The sequence below is a fragment of the Hemiscyllium ocellatum genome, chromosome 13 (genome assembly GCF_020745735.1).
Source record: "Hemiscyllium ocellatum isolate sHemOce1 chromosome 13, sHemOce1.pat.X.cur, whole genome shotgun sequence".
Classification (NCBI taxonomy): domain Eukaryota; kingdom Metazoa; phylum Chordata; class Chondrichthyes; order Orectolobiformes; family Hemiscylliidae; genus Hemiscyllium; species Hemiscyllium ocellatum.
In genome coordinates this window covers 36,583,710-36,602,688 of record NC_083413.1, presented here as the reverse complement: position 1 = coordinate 36,602,688, position 18,979 = coordinate 36,583,710, and the positions used below count along the sequence as shown (strand labels likewise).

Sequence of the window (18,979 nt, the reverse complement as noted above, 5' to 3'; positions counted from 1 at the left end):
AGTTCATCCCTTGTGGTTGGAGGGTTCCCAGGCGGAAGATGAGGCGCTCTTCCTCCAACCGTCGTGTTGTTATGTTCTGCTGGTGGAGAAGTCCAAGGACCTGCATGTCTTCGGTGGAGTGGGAGGGAGAGTTAAAGTGTTGAGCCACGGGGTGGTTGGGTTGGTTGGTCCGGGCGTCCCAGAGGTGTTCCCTGAAGCGTTCTGCAAGTAGGCAGCCCGTCTCCCCAATATAGAGGAGGCCACATCAGGTGCAGCGGATGCAATAGATGGTGTGTGTGGAGGTGCAGGTGAATTTGTGGCGGATATGGAAGGATCCCTTGGGGCCTTGGAGAGAGGTAAGGGACGAGGTGTGGGCGCAAGTTTTGCATATGGAAAGATCTCCTTCGTCTCCGCCGCATCTGCTCCCAGGAGAACCAGTTCCAATACCGTACAGCTCAGATGGCCTCCTTCTTCAAGGAATGCAGATTCCTCCCAGACGTGATCAACGATGCCCTCTACCGCATCTCCTCCACTTCCCGCTCCTCCGCCCTTGATCCCCGCCCCTCCAACCGCCACCAAGACAGAACCCCACTGGTTCTCACCTACCACCCCACCAACCTCCGTGTACAGCGTATCATCCGCCGTCATTTCCGTCAACTCCAAACGGACCCCACCACCAGGGATATATTTCCCTCCCCTCCCCTATTAGCGTTCAGCAAAGACCACTCCCTTCGTGACTCCCTAGTCAGGTCCACACCCCCCACCAACCCAACCTCCACTCCCGGCACCTTCCCCTGCAACCGCAGGAAATGCAGAACTTGCGCCCACACCTCCTCCCTCATCTTCCGCCTGGGAACCCTCCAACCACAAGAGATGAACTCAGATTTCTCCACTTTCCTCATTTCCCCTTCCCCTACCTTGTCTCAGTCGATTCCCTTGAACTCCACACTGCCCTCCCAACCTGCAATCTTCTTCCTGACCTCTCCGCCCCCACCCCACTCCGGCCTATCACCCTCACCTTGACCTCCTTCCACCTATCACATCTCCATCACCCCTCCCCCAAGTCCCTCCTCCCTACCTTTTATCTTAGCCTGCCTGGCACCCTCTCCTCATTCCTGATGAAGGGCTCTGGCCCGAAACGTCGAATTTCCTGTTCCTTGGATGCTGCTTGACCTGCTGTGCTTTAACCAGCAACACATTTTCAGCTCCAGAAATTCTTCATTAGAGTTAACATTTCTCTTCCAGATATGCCCAACTAAAAGTTTGGCTCTTCTCTCCAATGGAATGTTGGTTTGAATCTTGCAGCTTACTCACCATCATTGGTTTCTAGTTCCCTCCTAGTGCTTGATGAAATGGTGTCAAAACTCACTTCCACAGCCATATCATCATCCTCCGTCGCTGCCACTGGCCTGACTCGTCCCACATGGTTTGCGACTGAAGCTCCATGTTTCATATTTCTCATCCACCCAGATTTACAGGTGTGTGGGACATAGAATGCTCCTTGGGCAGTTCTCATCACATCCTGAAATCCAGGCTCAGTGCAATGTGTTGCCATATACACACAATCAACGTCTCACTCAGTACCATCTCTCACTACTCAAACCAGGCCTATCAGTTCAATTTCTTTCATCTCATCCAATCCTTAAAAGAAACTGTTTCTCTTCAAGTGTTAAAAGAATGCAAGCTCCAAAAGCACTGACACCAATACCCCTGTGGATGCTGCCACCCCTCCCCTTTCCTCTGACTCCACCCCTTCTTCCAATCGCACGTCTTGTGTATTTGCTATGTACACATCAGGGAATGTCATTTACAATGCTGATTCATGATTACCAAACATTTAGTAAACTGGAATGACAAGCAAATCAGGATGAACAGGAAGAGAGATGCACTGCCAACTACAGTACAAGGGTCAGCTCACAGCTGATTGTGGCTGGTGATGAGCTGCAATGTCGCATATTCTGAGAGAATCATGGCACTGAACCGAAGTGGCAAGAGATGAATAGTAAATAAGTTTGTTCAATGTGCAGGAGAGTTCACCTCTCAGAGACCTTAACATTTGACACAATCACTAAACAGAAAACAAACTATACAGTAAGGTCCAAAGGGAACAGGCAGAACTGATGCTGCAGGTGCAATTACCTCTTTCAACATTAAAAACAAATTTCATCCAAATGCCTGAAAAGTATCAGGCTTAGAAATGTGGAATTATTATAATGTTGAGTGACCAAAATGCAAGCAGCATTGTGAAGATACCATCCACATCCACCTGAGCCCCAGAGGAGGAGAAATTTACAGGATTGTTTGAATCTCCCCAGCCCAGCTGTTCACAGGGCTTTCATCATGATTGAAGCTCTATTATATGGAAGTTTCCCTCCAGGCCCAAACTTTCTGTATGGGCACTAGACCCAGACCTGAACCCTTAATCATTCCATTAACTGGGGAAATCAGTGAAGTTTCACCATTTCTCACATAGTCAAAACGATATGCTGCAAATTCATCAGGTCTCTATCACAGCAAAAAAGTGAAAGGTCCACCTTCAACACTGCGTGGATAGGAGCTAGACCTACAGCTGTTGCAGAGTGAAATGGTAGCTCCCTTGGGGCTGCTCATGGCCTTGTTAATGATCTTCTGGGCTTTCTGACACTTGCTCATTTTTCTTTTTCTGCTTCCCCTCTTTGGCTTCCTGGAGTATGTTAAAAGGTTTAACATCTGGTCAAAATGAAGAACAGCCAAATATTTCCTACATGGAGGGCCTGGCTAAAATAACTGCTTTAGACCTACAAAGTCAGGTTCACTCCTTCTCACTCTTATTGCTTCCTCAACCATAGATTCTGTTTCAGGAGGAACAGCAAGGACAGGAGAGAGAAAATTTATGCTGGAGCAGGGAGTGGGGGAGATGGAATCTGTAACTGGAGGATCTGCTGTATTACCCACTCACACTGCTCCTCCAAACATAACTCTGAAGTCAGTTCTTGCTGAAACTGACTAGCAGTTGAGTTGAGATTCTTTTTAAACACCATATGTTGGACTGGCCCTGAAGATCAGAATTTAATCAGAATCAGATTGAAATTAGCACATTTCTGAGATACTATGTGCCAAACAGTGGAAATCTCTCATCTCTGGCAAACCCAAGCAAGAAGAAAAAAGGATCATTCTTCAAAGCATTGAAAACACGATTCATAAATATTGAATCTGATTCAAAATTGACATCTCTGAAGAAGTTGTTGAAAGAGATCACATCTGAAATCAGATGATATTCTACTTGGGAGCAACAACATCCACAATACTCAAGTGAATATGTTACATTCATTGGACAGTTCAATATTCACTGATTGCTTAGATTAATAATGCCAAAAATCACAACACCAGGTTTATTCGGAAGCACTAGCTTTCAAAGCATTGCTCCTTTGGCAGGTGATTGTGGAGAAAGAGCAGCGCTCTGAAAGCTAGTGCTTCCAAATAAACCTGTTGATCTAGATTAATTATGTTGCTCATATTGCTACTACCAATATGCTGTGCTGACAAGGTGTGTTTTCTTTGATGCTTAAACTGCAGCAACACCACTTCATACACATGAGAGATCCTAAGCGTGACTGTTGCTGATCTCTTTTAATCTCTGTAATTATGTAAGTGGAGCGTGTCCCAGAGAGATTTTTTTTAAATTAGAGAAACAACCAACTTGTGTGGATTTCCCAGTAAGTTAATTTGGAAAATGATATCAAGTTGACAAAAATGAATGGATGAAATCAAATAGGAGAAAGTGAGGACTGAAGATCAGAGTTGAAATGAAGGACAGACATAATCATCAGTAACATGGAAGCTCCCCCTAAATTTCCACATCCAACAGGAAGGGCACATCACACTAAAGGCCATCTTTGCTCCTTCACAATCTACAGACCTAGAAAATAGCACCGTCTGTTTGCTCTAAAAAATACCACTCCGGGCTAACTTAGTACTTATAGCTTATATTTTCAAAATTTAATCAAGGGACATATCTCAATAAAACAATTAAAGAGCTCATTCTACTCACTATTGTAGATTTAGAGCATGCCTACACTTAAAAACTATGCATTTATCTGTTCCTGTGAGCTTTCCTACACAGGGTCCTTCAAGGTCAGCTGTGAATTTGCTGTTTGCTATTTTTTTTCTTAGATGCACTCTAATGTCCAGAAACACTTGAACTCAAACAGCAAAGGTAGTAAACTGTGCAAATTCACTGCTGCAGCAGACAGCAGTATAGTTTTCTATCTCTGTAGTCACTGCCTTTGTCTGTCTTCCTCCTTTTTAAAGTGCCATTGTTTTGATCTTCTCCACCCCCACAAAGATCCAACAATGCAACAGTACACAAAAGTATTTGCTGCTTTGGAATTCGAGGATATCACCTCCAACACCTAAAATGCCCCAAAGGAGCAGCTCTTACAGCCACAACTTCATCCTGCCCTCCATCTTGGATTACCCAGATTCACCCATTTTAGGATTGCTTTTCATAGATTCTTGACTTAATTCTTTGTATCAAAATTTAATGTCAAATATTTTCTGGAATGGGTAATATTGGATGGTAGAAAACAGAGGGTTGTTAAGTCACAGAAAGCCCCATCCAAACAGTGATGGAAGCATCATTAAAAGAACAGATGAGTATCTTGAAGAAATAAAAAGGGGGAAGGGGAAGAACAGGTGAATGGCATTAAATGCATTCTCTTTTCCGAGAGCTGATGGATACAATAGGCTCTTTTTGTGCAGTGACGTTCTGTGGAAAATACCAAAGCCTGAAAAAAAACTTGAATCAGTTCAGCCAAATTGTTTTTAACTCGTGTGCTCATTTTCCAGCTGTGTTCATGGAACTGCAGTCTAGTTTTTCCTTTGCTTATCCTAGTTCAAGGTTATTCCTTCTTTCAGTGCAAGGTTCAAATGAAGGATAATGTTTAGAATTCACACTACATTGTACTTAGAGTATAATTCAAAAGTCTTGACATCGATGCATTATTGATAAATGAGACACATTACCTATTCAGAGAAATTTGGACTAAATTAATCTGTAAGCTACGAATGGACCAATAGCTTTATATTACACATGTCCTTTTCAAACAGTATTGTCAATTAGCAAATGTGCAAAAGAGAGCATGAGTGTGAATTATTATTCACTGAAATTTCCCAGTCAACGTATAGCTGTTATCAGAATTAACCACAGAATCACATACAAATAAACACTAGGGTGCATCTCAAGGACTTTTGAGCACAAGTCAAAACAAGTTATTCTAACCTTGGGCAGATTATATTCAAGGCCATTTTTGATATATTTTATCAGTCCAAAGAGCATTGGGCTGAGTGAGGAAATTCAAAGCAGAGCTGTAATGATAATAACCAGGCTTGAACTTGTAAGTTCCAAAGTGGATCAGACCCAAACTGTTTTTTCACTGTCAAGATCATAATGCTATTCTAGAAAAGGCAAAAATGATGGGAAAACAAGATTGTCTTCTAATGTCTTAATTTTATAGAAAAATATATCTTTGCCCAAGTAATGCAAAATCTGACAGCACCATGGCTTAACTTAATTGCTTCTTTTAATTCTGGGTCTTGACAGTGGGGTAGGCCTTGAAATCAAAATTCCTTCCACTGAAATAGCCCATTCCTAACAGTTCTAAGCAATCTACTCTCATCAGAACAAACTATTTCACATACCCAACTTCCATCAAGACCTCTGTGAATTGAAAAGCAAAAGCTTTCTTTAGAAAGGGTTCTTCCCCAGCCAAAAACAATCCTGATCCTTCTAAACAGAAAGCAAGCTAAAGCTTCTCAATATTCTGTCCACTCATAAAACTCTCCACAAAAAAAACTTCACAATCACCCAAGAAAGCTCTCTCTAATACTGGTTAAAAATAAACATTGCTGTAGGAAATCAGACAAGCTGATCATTAAATTCCTTCATACACACAGACCAAGACCCATCATTAGTTCAAATACAAAACTCCAATATCAAATGATCTTAAAATATATCTGTATTTAAAATAATAATCTCTGCATCACAAAAGGCAGACAGATAAAATTCTATTTGCTATGAAACAATGATCTGCTTCTCAGCAAGTTGGGAGAAGCACAAGCTGATTGGAGAAGCTGTGTAAGGTTGAACAATAATAATGAGAATTAAAAACTCAGTTTCAACTCCTCACCCTTTGATCCCACCCACCATACATTACATAAGTGAATTGGGAAAGGAGAAAGTCATTCTTTATTCCGTACAGTTACGTTAAGCACAAGATGTGAACAAAGCTTCTTTAGAAATCAGCTATGACCTATAAGTAATTGTGCGCCATCGATAGCTTTTACTCCATTGCTGCTATGTCTGAACATTTACTTTTGTGTCCCAGATTCAAATCCCAGCTTTATCTGTAAAAATGATGGCCTAAAATTTGCTGGAACAAGGCATCAAGCTGTCTTCACAAATGTAAGCTGACAATGACATGATGAGATATTTGGTGAATGACAAACAACAAATCTACTTTTTAACAAACTAGACTTAAGGATGGTGAAATAAAGGAAGGAGAGACAAGAAAATAGGGTGAATTTGATTCAAACTGAATACAAGGAAATGGAGGAAAGAGAAAAATTTAACAAAAAATCCTCTAGAACCAATTTACTGTTCGCAAGAATGAAACTTCACAGCTTTTATTGTGTAATTTTTAGGCTGGAAATTAAGAGGTCTTGCAATAATATACATCATACCTTCAAAAGCTACTTACATTCAGTACCAACTACAACTTTCTACCATGAGTTTTATTCGTCTGAGCACTTCCCATAAGAAAAGTGTTTCCCTGGAATTACAAAGTAAATTATGAATCTTTAATTTCTAGATACTAAATGGGTGCGACTCTATTTTAATGCAGAAATAAACCTGTTGGCCAGTTTCATATCCTGTTGTGTAGTAAAATTAAGAATTACATCAAGAATGTTGCTTTCACAAACTGTAATAATTGTACAGCAATACAAATCAATAATACACACAAAAGTCTCAATGTGTTCAAACTGACCTCAACACTTATTCAATATCAGTACAAAAGCACAGATCCAAACAATTCAAAATCACGGAATATCAGGAATAGGATCAACTATTATTAAGCCAAATCCTTTCCCCAACTGATACATGATTCGGGATGGAAAATAAGTAACAATGACAAGTAGCAAAGAAACAGCAACTCATTAAAACAGTTGTTAATAGTACATGAATACCACTGGCATGACATTTATTGCACATCCATAACTGTCCTGGAGAAGGTGGTAGTGAAGTCTTCTTGACCACAAAAAGCAGTCCATGGGATGCGGGGACACTCCGTGCTAGAAGTAAGGAAGTAGTCAGATTGAGATCCGGTGACAGTGAAGGAATGGCGATGTAGTTCCAAGTCAGGATGGTGTTTTGTTTGTAGAAAAACTTATAGGCAATGTGCTCCCATGCATCTGCTGACTTTAATATTCTTGGTGGTAAAGGTTGGGAGTTTGAAAGGTGTTGCTGAAGGAGCCCTTGGTGAGCAAGTGTACATTTCAAATTGTTCAGTTGCAGAAGACTTCCATTTAAAATCTTTTTTTTAATAAAAGAGGACTGAAATAAACGAGGGGGAAGTTACACTAAAATTATATAAAGCCCTGGATAGAATCACAGTTGGAGGAGGATACTGGACACAGTAACACTAGCAAAATGAAACCCGGTCTCAGAATTAAATTACAATGAAAGATTCCTCAAATTAGGATTGTACACACTTGGATTTGAAGGTTAAAGGAGGATTTGATTTAAATTTATAAGGTATTAAGGGGCACAGTGTTGGTAGATATGAATTGACTGGGGAATCTAAATCTACAGACATAGTTAAAACCTAAGAGCCAAATCTTTTAAGAATAAAATTAGATATCATTTCTACTAAGGGTGGCAAAAAAAACCCAGAATTTTCTTCAGCGAACAGCAATTTATGCTGCATTAACAGCTCATTCTGAATCTGCAATTAATAGATTAATAACTAAAAGGTATGAAAAGTATATGGTGCAAAGGTAGAAACTGAGTCACAGATCAACCACAATCTCAAATGAATGGGTGAACAGGCTCCATGAATAGCCTACTCCTGCTCCCTATATCTTATCCTTGTGTTGAGTAGTATAATGGGCAAATCAGTAAAGAATAATACTCAAATTGGTTATTTTGCATCCAATATATTAGTAACATTTACTATTTAAATGTGGAATAGATGCATGAACAATTAACACAAAAAGACTAATTACAAATACCATTATTGGTGGACAAGAAATAACTTTATTTAGATATCGCTGCATCATAACAAAATTTAATGAAGTACATCCATCATGCGGTAAAGTAATATAAAATATAGAAGTTCTGAACCAATATTTTAAAACCGGCTCAAGAGTAGACTGATGATCATATTTTACCATGGACCCACAGTATTTTTTGAGGATGGATGGTGACTACTCTAAAAGAAACTCCATGTACAAAGCACCAAGAATTAACCACAAGCTACACACTATAATTGGGATTTTTGCGTAAAATGACAAACCCTTCAAGGATTGGAGTTAGTGGCACATACTCTTCTGTTGCCAATTCAGCTCTTTCGCCATGTGCTAACAGCACAGGTGTAGTGTGTGTCTGGAATCCTGTGATGGTCTTGGGCTTGCCTGCTTGGCCTACAACATCTACAGCCTGAAACAAAACAACGGGAGTTAAGAAATCTCCTTCAAAAATGTAGATTACCGGCCCTACAAAATCCAAGTTAAGCAATCAGTCAAGCCAACAGTTCAAATGCTTCTACTAATATTACTGGCACTGGGGGACGTGAGAGAATTACATCAAGTGACTCTCAAGATTTTTCAAAGCTTCCCTTTCAGTAAAGCTGGAATGATACAGGGAAAGAGCAGTCAATAGTGCATTCAAGATTACTATGATAGCAAATATGGAAACAAAACTCTAATATCATGGTATAAAATACGAGAACATTCAATACGTTTGCACAGGAAAAAGGGTTTGAATTATAATATTATGTGTACTTGCTTCTAAGTGTTAGAATTGTGCCTAAATCAACAGCCGGAAGACTGCAGGCTGACTAATATTGTGCCACTGTTTTACAAAAGATACAACGAAAAGACAGAACTATAGACTGGTGAGCCTTACATCAGTGGTGGTTCAATTGTTAGAGAGGATTCTGAGAGACAGGATTTATATGCGTTTGGAAAAACAAGGGCTGTTTAGGGGTAGCCAACATAATTATGTGTATAGGAAATTGCATCTAACTTGATTGAGTTTTTGGAAGAGGTGACAAAGAAGATAGAAGGAGGCAGAGCTATTGATGTTGTCTATATGGACTTCAGCAAGGCATTTGACAAGGTTACGCATGAAAGACAGGTTAGACCATGGGACCCAGGGAACTAGCCAACTGAATATAAAATTGGCTTGAAGGTAGGAGACGGAGAGTGGTGGAGGCGGGGGAGGAAGCCTATGACCACCAGTTTGCAACAAAGATTGGTGTTGGATCCACTTACTTTCATAATTTATATACAATTTAGACGTGAATTTAGGAGGTACAGTTATTAGGCTGGCACGTGACACCAAAATTAGAGGTGTAGTGAACAATGAAGAATATCTCAGAGTACAACGGGACCTTGATCAGATGGGCCAAAGGGCCGAGGAGTGGCTGATGGAATTTAATTTAGATAAATGTAGATGGTGCATTTTGTTAAAGCAAACCAGGGCAGGACCTGTTAATGGCAGGGTCCTGGGGAGTGTTGCCGAATGAAGAAACCAAGGAGTGCAAGCACATAGTTCCTTGAAAGTGGAGTCAAAAGTAAACAGTATAAGAGTTGGGATGTCATATTGAGGACACAGGTTTAAGGTGAGAGGAGAAAGATTTAAAGAGGAGTTGAGGAGTAACTTTATCACGCAGTGGATGACGCGTATGCAGAATGAGTTGCCAGAGGACGTGTTGGAAATGGGTGCAATTACAATATTTAAAAAGGCATGTGGATGGATTGTGAATAGGAAGAGTTTACAGGAATATGGGCCAAATGCTGGCAAATGGAATTAGGTCAGATTGGCATGTCGGGTTGGCAGAGATGAGTTAGACCAAAAGCTATTTCTGTGATGTACAACAGACTCCACAACATAAACTTTCTCTTGAACACACTGGTAGTACATACGGTGTCTTGAGTTGTCTTACACATAGCTATCTGCAAAAAAGTGCAACTAAAGCTCTGCTTTTGTTGGAATGATAATTTTTCCAAACTTTTTAATCTTTAGCCAAGTTCATTGGTGGAGACTGGCATCGCTATGCTAGTTTCCAAAAATTCTGGTATGTTAAAGTATCTAAGTCTCAGAAGTTTGAAATTGCCAATGTCTGAATTTTCTCAATGGTCCTTTTTGACAGTCTTGAACAATTAACGTACTAAGTTTTCCAGATGCAGTCAGGAACTCATTGGACATGAAATCACATCCATCTGTTCCAATCCAGATTGCACGGAACCAAAGCAATTATAGCAGCATTCTTGTAAATGTAGGTAACTCAATAATGCTTTACTTTAGCATTTATATTTTGCATAGATTAAACAGATTTATATTCTGCATAGATTTCATAAGAAAGCCAATCATTTTGCTAACAAGTTTGCAGTCTTGGAGATGATTACAAAATAAAGTTCACAGCTTTAATTAATGCTGCAAACAATCAGTTTCATACCTGGCCAACACGAACCGACACTGGCAATGGTTGAAGCTCTTCATCAAATGTAACTAGCATACGAGGCTGCATTGCAGCAACCAGCCCATAAAGAATATAATGGGACTTCCCAAGAATTACTGTAAATAAACAGAGTCATTGAGATAATATTGCATATTAATTGTTAGTTCTGCAAATATTTTAATTTTCTGTATTTTCCAACAAATGGAAATTTGAGTTCGTCAAGCCCACGTAAATATATAACTAAAATCAGCCATGCATACACGTCTTTTCTTTCTTGTCCAATGGTAGCTGCCTTGCTAAATAAATATCGCTTATAAATTGTTTAAAACAACTGCAAAAGTCTGGGCTTATTCATTGACTTAATGGAATGCCAGCTGCATTATGTTATTTTTTAATATTGTGTCTTCTAGCGGTAACCAATTCAGCCAGGTTATACAACTTTTTTCACTTTACCTTGTACCTTTAGACAATCAAGGCATGTGCTGCAGCATGTTTCAACACTAGTTATTAAAGTTCAAGTTTGTGATGATTAAACTTGATGTTAGACGTGACTACTTCTTGTAAAGTTAAAGAATAATCGTAGTGTTGTATTGAAATGAAGCAAACAAATGTACTTGATTATACACAAAAACTGACACTATTTACATAGTACTGAAATTTCAATCTAGATTGTTCACTTCTTGCTAACCCTCTGCAAATGGTTAAACCAGATATGACAGAAAAACAAAAGGCACAATACTGAGAAGCTTGAAGTGAAATAAAACAATATACTCTCAAGTTAGGTGGCATATAGGGGGAAAGAATAAACACTGAAAAGTTCATCCGGTTGTTTCTTTATAGTAACACAAAATGTGATGTGAATACTACAGAAAATTGCAAGTTATTTATATACACAGGTTTTTCTTAACATGTGTGTTACCACTCAAAGGTGATGCTAATTATATCAATCTTCATATTAGGTTCAATACTACATTTTATTGCTCTGGTGCATTAAAGGGAATGCAAATTCCATCAGAGTCCTGCGATGTAGTGGTAGTGGTATGTTCACATTGCACGTCTTACCTGCCCTGAATGTGTGTCATAGCATATCCAAATAGGTTGATTAAACTAGCAATCAGGCTCGACAATACACTGACAAAACATTCAGTGGGTGCATATCATTAGGTTTAATCTCCTACACTAATGGAATTGTCTAAATTTGGATCTAATCCAAAATCCAAAAGCAAAGAGAAGGTAAAACTTGAAAAATTGCCAAGAGGTTTTAACATATAACCTTAATTTTTATTACAAAACTTCAAACAGTTTAAAAATTTTGTAAGCACATGATACATGCTAGTCATTAAAATGTTACTATGAATGTAATCAACCATGCAGAGCTCTGTAAATTAAACTGAACAAAACTTACTGTTCTTCACGTCAAGGAAAGAAACTAGTACAGTGAGAAGACCAGCCACTGCCACTTGGCTCATTAACTGTCTGTCACTGTGATATGGACACAATGTGAGTGTTCCCTTTCCAAGATGAGTCAAACCCTAGACAGAGGAATACAAAACAAACTTTAGTTTTAAAATCATGATTTTCTTTTGGTACCATATATTACTAAAATTAAATAGTACATTATTAGCAATAACCCAACTTCATCCTTAGTCAAGTGTGAAACGGTCATTCTGACTTTATTTTTAAAAATGTAATTCTAACTGCAGTTTCATAAACAGCTGCCAAATGCTATGTTGGCTTGCCATAAGACAAGATGGCCACATCATGATCCCTTCCAGTCAATCAAGCTACTCCATCTAGTGTCTCAATTAAGGGAAGAAACCATTACCATTGAAAATAATAATATTCATGGCCTCCTCAACACAAGCAGATAACCCATCATACTGTGTGGAAACTATGGATTCACTACTCATGGCACAACACTCACTGGACAATTAATTTTATAGTTAACTGTTTTCGTACTGGAGTAGATTAAACTTTATATGTGCTTAATGGAACACAATTAACAATAAAATAATGGCAGTTCTACACCAGATAATTGTCACTTTTTGGAGGCATCTGTCTTTTGTTACTGGACACTCGTACATTACTACACTGGTGTAATCTATTGGCTCTATGGGTTATAAAGTGATTCTGGCCCCATTAGTTTAATCAAAGGGCTACTATTCACATAAATCTGGTCAATGAATGTTAGGATCCATTTTTCCACAGACAGCTTCAAATGGCTTGCTTGCATGCCAAAGGGATTCTATCTTAAATGATAACTTATTGATTTATAATTATGAATTGGAGAAACTGTGTACCCACCTGTGCTATTCTAACCATAAACAGGTTATTTGGATCCTTGGCATGGTACTGTGCTAACTGTCTCAGCATTGCTGCTAACCTGGCATTGTTAGTACCTGTAAACAGAAGGATTTATCAACTTAAGACTTAAGAGTTAATGTTTATAAAGCATCCTATTACATCCTCACAACGCTCCACCACAAAATGCTTTTGATTTGCAATTTCTTATGGTTGGAAACTCAGTCAATTTGCATAAGGTTTCACAAATAGCCAAAGAATAAATAGCCAGATAATTTGAAAGAAATACTTCTATTTATTCAGTGGCTTTTATGTCAGATGCCTCAAAATGCTTCACAGCTAAGAACATTTGAAGCATGCTAAATAGAGGAAACACAGCAAGCACCCACAAACAGCAAAGTGATGATAGTGAGGTGATCATTCATGATGATAGCTCAGTAATTATTTATGATGATGATTGAACTATACATTTTGGCCAGTACATGGATATGACTTCCCTATTTCTTTCCCTCAACAGACATTGCAGTGTGCCCTCAGAAAGCTGACTGGGGGCAGATGCTCACAGGTAAAGGGACGTCTGGAAAATAGGAAGCCTTCAGAAATGAGATAATGAGAATCTAGAGAAAGTATTTTCCTGTTAGGGTGAAAGGAAAGACTGGTAGGTATAAGGAATTCTGAATGACTAAAGAAATAGAGGGTTTGGTTAAGAAAAAGGAGGCAGCATATGTAAGGTATCGACAGGATAGACCGAGTGAACCCTTAGAAGAGTATAAAGGAAGTAAAAGTATACTTAAGAGGGAAATCAGGAGGGCAAAAAGGGGACATGAGATAGCTATGGAAATACAATTAAGGAGAATCCAAAGGGTTTTTACAAATACATTAAGGGCAAAAGGTAACTAGGGAGACATCAGGGCCCCTCAAATATAAGCTGGGTAAAAACAAGGACTGCAGATGCTGGAAACCAGAGACTAGATTAGTGTGGTGCTGGAAAAGCACAGCAGGTCAGGCAGCATTTGAGGAGCAAGAAAGTTGACGTTTCAGGCAAAAGCCCTTCATCAGGAATACAGGCAGGGTGCGTGCAGAGATAAAGATCAGCAAGGCGGCTTTTGTGTGAAGCCACAGAAAATGGGGAGATACTAAATGAGTATTTTGCATCAGTATTTACTGTGGAAAAGGATATGGAAGATACAGACTACAGGGAAATTTAGATTAGATTACTTTGTGTGGAAACAGGCCCTTCGCCCCAACAAGTCCACACCAACCCGCTGAAGCGCAACACCCAGACCCATTCCCCGACATTTGCCCCTTCACCTAACACTACAGGCAATTTAGCATGGCCAATTCAACTAACCTCCACATTTTCTTTGGACTGTGGGAGGATACCAGAGCACCCGGAGGAAACCCATGCAGACACAGGGAGAATGTGCAAACTCCACACAGTCAGTCACCTGAGGCGGGAATTCAGCCCGGGTCTCTGGCGCTGTGAGGCAGCAGTGCTAACCACTGTGCCACCATGCCGCCCACCTGAGGGATAGGATGTACATGTATTTGGAAAGTTAAGGACTGATTAGGGATAGTCAACATGGCTTTGTGCATGGGAAATCATGTCTCACAAACTTGATGGAGTTTTTTGAAGTAACAAAGACAATTGATGAGGTCAGAATGGTAGATGTGACCTATACAGACGTCAGTAAGGTGTTCGACAAGGTTCCCCATGGGAGACTGGTAAGCAAATCTTAGCAGGACTTATACACTTAATGGTAAGGTCCTAGGAAGTGTTGCTGAACAAAAAGAGACCTTGGAGTGCAGGTTCATAGCTCCTTGAGTGGAGTCGCAGATAGATAGGATAGTGAAGGCGGCATTGGTACACTTTCTTTTATTGGTCAGAGTAGTGAATATAGGAGTTGGGGAGGTCATGTTGCGGCTGTACAGGACATTGGTTCGGCTACTTTTGCAATATTGCGTGCAATTCTGGTCTCCTGCTTATCGGAAAGATGTTGTGAAACTTGAAAGGGTCCAGAAAATACTTACAAGGATGTTGCCAGGATTAGAGGATTTGAGCTATAGGGAGAGATTGAACAGGCTAGGGCTGTTTTCCCTGGAGCGCCTGAGGCTGAGGGGTGACCTTATAGAGGTTTACAAAATTATGAGGGGCATGTATCGGGTAAATAGGCAAAGTCTTTTCCCTGGGGTTGGGGAGTCCAGAACTAGAGGGCAAAGGTTTAGGGTGAGAGGGGAAAGATATGAGAGAGATCTAAGGGGTAACGTTTTTATACAGAGGATGGTATGGGTATGGAATGAGCTGCCAGAGGAAATGGTGGAGGCTGGTACAATTGCAACATTTAAGAGGCATTTGGATGGGTGCATGAATAGGAAGGGTTTGGAGGGATATGGGCCAGGTGCTGGCAGGTGGGACTAGATTGGGTTGGGATACCTGGTCGGCATGGACAGGTTGGACCGTAGAGTCTGTTTCCATGCTGTATATCTCTATGACTCTACTACATGGAGTATTAGTCTAGATGGATGTGTTGCAACTTGAACTCACAACCTTATAACTCAAAGAAATGAGCCATATATATCATGCGCCAATAAATAGAAATAGAAAGATATTGGCAAATTGTACTGTCCTTCTTGAATAGTGGCATTACTTAATTCATATTCAACTAAACAGCTGAACCTAAATTTAAAGCCTCACCTTAAAATGACACATCTGACAATTCAGTTTTGCAACTACAATTCACTTAGATCGCACACCAAAATCCATAGGTTAAACTGAACAAACGACCATCTTATTCAGGAGAAAAGAGCTCAGCTCAACTAAACTGAAAAAGTTGAAGCAGCCTTTAATAAATTTTATTTCCTTCAGAATGTGAACTGTACATATAATTACAAATTGCAATGTGGAAGAACCACTTTCAAAGAATTCCAGAATGAGTGGCCATTCCTTTGTGATATATAATGGGATAAGAATTATGCACAAGTAAAGCGCGAACTTTTAAAGGATGTATTGGTTATAAAGTGACTCCGGCCCCATTAGTTTAAATGGTGCTATTATACAATTTTCTTATAACACAGGATTGCATTAGCATGGAACTATCGTGTTATAGCAGAACCAACTGTGTTACAAAGTGCCATATATTATAAAGATTGCCAAATACATGAAAGGATCTGTACATGCTCTCAACAGAACAAACAGTTATTAGATGACTGTTTGGTGTGATTTGAAATTATACACATGAAAATGACTTTAAACCTGGCAGTGCATTAGCACACTGCACCGTCAAAATTACCCATTTTAAATACAGCGCTTTGTCACACCACAAAGAATTGGACCAGAAAAATAAATAAGGGAGATTGCATTTTTAAAATATGCTTTCATGAGATGTGGATATCACTGGCAAGGATAGCATTTCTTGCCCATCCTTAATTACCCTCGAATTGAATAGCTTGTTAGGTAATTTCAGAGGGCAGTTAAGAGTTAACCATGTCAAGCTGCACAAACAACCTCAAGCTCAATTGAAGAAAAGATCAAGCTACTAACAATAAACCCTTCTATGGGAAAAATGATTACTTGAATCAATGCTAGAGATCTAATGACAAAATTGAAATGACACTCTAGGGAATAAAGACATATCATATTCAATCACTTGTCCAAGTCACAAGGAAATCCAGAAATAAGAACTCAAAGTTGAGGGTTATGAATCCTACAGGGTGTAATTTCCCTTGCAAGTAGATGATGATTAACATTTAACACTTTACACAGATCAACATGAAATGGTCCAAAGGATTCATAGAGATGTTACAATCAGACACAGTTTAACCCAAGATGTTCAATTTTCAGCTTCTGTCAAAAAGGCACAAAGGGACATGAATATCTGAAGGTTCAAAATGCAATTGCCACCATTAGGGAAAAGATATTGGGAAAGCTATCAGCTCTAAAGGCAGAAGACTTGATGGCTGGTATCTCAAGGTCTTGGAAGGAGACGCTACAGATAAAGCGAAGACATTGGTTGTAACTTGCCATAATTATTTATTTTTTTGCAATGCATTCTTGGTATATTGGTGTTGCTGGTTAGACCAGCATTTATTGCCCTTGAAGAGATAGTGGTGAGCTTCCTTGAATAGATGCAAATCTTGTGTCATAGGTTAATGATCAACACTGTTTGGGAGGGAATTCAAGGATTTTGACACAATGATACGGAGGAAATCTGACATACTTCCAAGTCACGATCGAGTGTAGTTGGAGGAAATTACAGGTGGCAATGTTCCATGTTTCTGTTGCTTATGCCCTTCAAGATTGAAGTGGTCATTGGTTTGGAAGAAGTCTGGAAGAAAGGTGGATAAAAGGAATTGCAGATGTGCACGTGTGAACTTCCAAAACGTTTTTTGATAAGATGTCTTATCAAAGGCTACTACACGTAATAAGAGTTTGTGGTGTAGGGGTAAAATGTTAACACGGATTATGAACTGGTTAGCTAACAGAGAACAAAGGATAAAGATATTAGATCTTTTTTAGCTTGGCGTGGTGAGACTTTGAGAGCCACAGGAAGTAGTAATTAGAACTCTTTACAGTCTTGACGAAAGATCAAGATGAAGAAACCAAATATATAGTTGTCAAATATGTGATAACACCAAGAAAAGGAGACCAAGTTGTGAGGAGTCTGCAAAGGGAAACATACTGTGAGTGGAAATAATTCATAGATGGAACTTAGCAAAATGCAAAATTGCTCAATTTTCCAGGACAAGAGAAAAACAAGCTTATTATTTAAACAGACAGACAGACTGCAGAACTCTGGCACAGATGGGTCTAGGTATACTGGCCTGTACAGACAAAATGGGCATTCCTTCCCTTCAGAAAGCAGTTAGTCTGTGAATTCCCTTTCTCTCAAAGCGATGTAGGCTGGGTCACTGAATTTATTCCAAGCTGAGTCAGTTTGACCTACTTAACGATCAGAAATTTAAGAATATAGATAGCATACAAGATAATGGAGTTGGAATCACAATCCGATCAGCCATAACATTAATGTATAGTGGGACAGCTCAAACGGCTGAATGACTTACCGCTGCTCCTGAGTCTTGTGTTACCAGTTCTAATTCAAAGACAGTCCTTTTTAAAAATTTAGCTGAAGATTTACCCTTCTCTTTTTTAGTTTACCTAATTGGTTGAAAGGTAAATGATGGCTTGGTTAGTGGCACATTCTCCCGAGACACCAGGTGGTGGTGGGTTTATGCTCTGCTCCTTCAGCTGAGCACAAAAATCAAAGATGACACTTCAGTGTAGTAAAGGATGCTTTGCAATATTACAAGTGTGGTCGCTTGGGTCAGATGTTAAATCAAGGTCCTGTTTGACCTTTCAAGTGAGTTTAAAAGATTGTCTGATGCTACATCTAACAGTCAAGGAGTTATGCCTAGTGCCCTGGCCAATAGTTACATTTCAATCAAAAAAACGATGGTTCATGATCACCATCCTTTATGAACGTTTCTAGTATATAAATTGACTGCACATTTTAAAAAATATTATAACAGTTCCACAATGCTTTAAAGTGGTTTGGTACATCCTTTGGTTGCAAAAGCCATTATTTAAAGCCTTTTTTATATTTAAAAAAAAGGAGGAATCAAGTCCAGGGAGTTGTATCCAACTCAAGATCTTGGAATTATACAAAGACAAACTAAATGAAGAATCAGATTATATCTAGATAGAAAGGAATAAACAAACTATTTCATAAATAAAAATGATCCCAAAAAATAAAGCTTACATTTAACATGACAGAAGTAAAGTCTGAAATTTTTTTTATCAGGGACAAGAAACACTTTCCAAGGAAAACAGTTTATGCAATTTGCAAAGTAGATATTTAGTAGTCATGTCAGCAATATTTAGTGTCTTAAAGAAGTTATTGTTTCTGGATTTCCTATTGGTGCAGAGTTTAATCTAAAATTTTGTTGTAGATGTAAATGAAATACTTTTAGGTATACAGAAC

The 18,979-nt window shown here is 39.2% G+C and overlaps 1 protein-coding gene across 1 annotated transcript in view; it reads right to left on the bottom strand.

The window, feature by feature from the left end:
• Nucleotides 1-8,249: 8,249 nt before the first annotated feature.
• psmd2 (proteasome 26S subunit ubiquitin receptor, non-ATPase 2) overlaps nucleotides 8,250-18,979 on the bottom strand; it is a 73,400-nt gene continuing 62,670 nt past the window's right edge. Inside the window, exons 18-21 of the mRNA XM_060834758.1 lie at nucleotides 13,005-13,099; nucleotides 12,106-12,232; nucleotides 10,698-10,816; nucleotides 8,250-8,674 (exon numbers count right to left, since the gene is read on the bottom strand). Coding sequence (XP_060690741.1) covers nucleotides 8,492-8,674; nucleotides 10,698-10,816; nucleotides 12,106-12,232; nucleotides 13,005-13,099 — 524 coding nt within the window. The 3' untranslated portion in view covers nucleotides 8,250-8,491. The remainder of the gene's footprint in view (nucleotides 8,675-10,697; nucleotides 10,817-12,105; nucleotides 12,233-13,004; nucleotides 13,100-18,979) is intronic.